Source organism: Orycteropus afer, unplaced genomic scaffold (assembly GCF_000298275.1).
Source record: "Orycteropus afer afer isolate SDZICR_OR568_19922 unplaced genomic scaffold, OryAfe1.0 scaffold00577, whole genome shotgun sequence".
NCBI classification, from domain to species: Eukaryota; Metazoa; Chordata; class Mammalia; order Tubulidentata; family Orycteropodidae; genus Orycteropus; species Orycteropus afer.
The window spans coordinates 229,997-232,781 of record NW_006922164.1 but is presented as its reverse complement, the minus strand read 5'-3'; the positions used below and the strand labels follow the sequence as shown (position 1 = coordinate 232,781).

The window sequence follows — 2,785 nt, the reverse complement described above, 5'->3', positions numbered from 1 at the left end:
AATCAGGTTTCCCCCACTTCAGAAGCAGCAGAAATGTTCATTTTATGGAGCACAGAGCACACCTCCCTGCCAATAACTCAAAAACTCACGTATATATTTTTCATTATAAATACAATATAATCAGAATAGTGGGGGGATAGCTACCCAAAGCCCTGCCACCCCAATAAGCCGATAAGCATTTCTTGCGTTTCCCCCCCTTCCGACATGGTTTCATACACTGGCTTTTCTGGAGTCGTGCATAATGTGATTTTATAGCTCACGGTTTCCACCTAATCCCGGGAGTTTTCCTAATCATCATTTTCAACGTCTGCATAACATTCCCTCAGGAGCCCGGGGGTGCAATGGTTAAGCTGCCGGCTGCCAACATTCCAACAGGAGGAAAGACGGTAACTAACTGACGTCACCACTGTCTCCTTGCAGGGAACCTGGGTTGCCTGTAGTGCTGTACGATACAGACAATGTTGGAAGGGGTATCCTCACCCTTCCAGTGTGGCCCTGGTCTGGGACATTGCTTCCCCATAAAGTCCCAGATATTGTGAATTTCCCAAATTGATTTCCAGGACAGGTACCCACTTAATAATGATTCCAACAGTGAATGAGCCTGGCTTGCTCAGTACACCATGGCCAAGAGTTGTTATTGTTATGTGCCGTGGAGGCTAAGAGTAGGTAACCCAAAAACCAAACCAAACTCACTACCATAGAGTGGATCCCAACTCACAGCGCCCCTAGAGGACAGAGTAGAACTTCCCCGTAGAGTTTCCAAGGCTGCCAATCCTTATGGAAGCCAACGGCCTCATCTTCTGCAGAGCAGCTGGTAGATTGGAACCATCAACCTTTTGGTTACCAGCCAAACGCCTTAACCACTACACCAACATACTCAAATCATTATATATTTAAATAACAATACATCGTGAATGTGTGTGTGTGTGTGTGTGTGTTTTCCTTGTCTTTTTCTTCCAGGAGGAAAATTTAAAATAACCATTGACCTACCATGATGACCCACGTGGTCTTGGCTGCAATTCTGAGGTATTTCAAGGAGCCTCTGTTGATATCCGGTTGCAATTCAAGATACAATAGAAGGCTTTCATTGACGATATTCGACAACCAGCTGTTGGGAAGGAAACAGCCCACAGGTTAAAAAAAAAAAAAAAAACCATAACAAAAAGGAAGTTTTAAATGCTTGGGAAGAGAGGGGATGTGGTTTTTACCAAGTGACAACTCCCAGTAGATGGATGACCCCGTCTGCAACGAGGGACTGCAAGGAACCAGCATGTTCTGAATTTAATTAGAGAAATAGAACTCCCTTTCTCAGTCTAAAGCAGAGATCAGCAAATACTTCCAAGGTAACACTCAACGTCACCTCAGGGTGTAAGGTTCCGGCACTGGATCAAATTACCCAGAACTCACTATTCCTTTGAGGAGTCATCCCCAAAGCTTTGATGGTGACCAAAACCCATCTCCCTTTGGCATTTCCCGGTGGAATGTCTGAGAGTTACCATGGGTGGGTGAGTGAACTTTGAAATGAAGAGCTGAGTGTATTTTTCTAGGAAGATAATTTACACACCCCCTAGGAAGGCATCCAAACAGATCTCCTCAGAGCAGGTGAACTATTTACACCACCAAGGCATGCCGTACCCCTCGAAGTATAGCTTCACTGTGGTGAAGGGTTTTCTGATAGCAATCTTTCCTTTTTGCGCGGCAGGTCCATTTCCAAAGCAGCCACATGACACTTTGGGGCAGGATACCAGTGGTGGGGAGAGTTCCGGGAAGGAAAATTTCACCCTGTTCTCTACCCTTCTAGCCTGAGTCATGAGCCATCCCCTAAGGATGTATCCGGGCCCCTCTGTTGGACAAAGGAATTCTGTGGTCAAGAATGATGCAAATGGGTGGGCAAAACATTATGATCGACTGCATCATTTGAGCTCTGGTGGCATAGTGGCATTTGACTGCTAGCCAGAAGGTTGGCAGTTCAAATACACCAGCCACTCTGCAGGAAGGAAGGCTGGGCAACCTACTTCCATAAAGATTTACTGCCTCGGAAACCCAAAGGGAGTCACTATGAGTCAGAATTGACTCGATGGCAGTGAGTTTTTTTTTTTTTTTTTTTGGTTTGATGTGTCATTTTGAAGTTAATTCCAGCAATGGGACAAAATACCGGAAGCATATGGTAGGGATGTTTAAAACTGAACTCAGGACTTGTTCTCAGGGCTCTATGTGTACTGTGAGTACATTCAAATATGCTTCCAGAAGTTCATAGAGTGTGTTCTTGCTTCCCCGTCTTCTGGGCATTTCCTCACAGGTTCAAAGATTTCCCTTCCAAAGACTCTTCCCCTGGGACTTCCGGGTCACAATCAGACAAAGTGGCAAGTTGTTTCCAGATCCCATCCCACTAGCAAAGAAAAAGACAAACAAACCAAAAAGTTGAGAAACTTTACCAAATCATTAAAACGAGCATTATTTTGAAAAATCGGATCTTGATCACGGCTCCCATCCGTCTCTCGTTCTCTGTGTAAATGCCTTGTCTTCCTTTCAGCAGAGAGGCCACTGTAAAGGAGAGGAGAACAGCGCGTAACGCTCACTATTAAGGTGGGCTGAGTTAGAGGGAGTTGTTATGTGCCCTCGATTTGGACCCAACTCATAACGAGTCCTCCTTGGGTTTCCGAGGCAGTATCACTACGGAAGTAGATTGCCCAACCTTCCTTCCGAGGAGTGGCTGGTGGGTTTGCACCGCCAGCCTTCTGGTTAGCAGTCAAGTGCCTTAGGCACTATGCTACCAGAGCTCCTC

At 45.7% G+C, this 2,785-nt stretch overlaps 1 protein-coding gene across 1 annotated transcript in view; it reads right to left on the bottom strand.

The window, feature by feature from the left end:
• Positions 1-2,785, bottom strand: part of GPR143 (G protein-coupled receptor 143) — a 39,918-nt gene that overhangs the window by 18,624 nt on the left and 18,509 nt on the right. Inside the window, 2 exon segments of the mRNA XM_007956167.1 lie at positions 991-1,108; positions 2,436-2,544. Coding sequence (XP_007954358.1) covers positions 991-1,108; positions 2,436-2,544 — 227 coding nt within the window.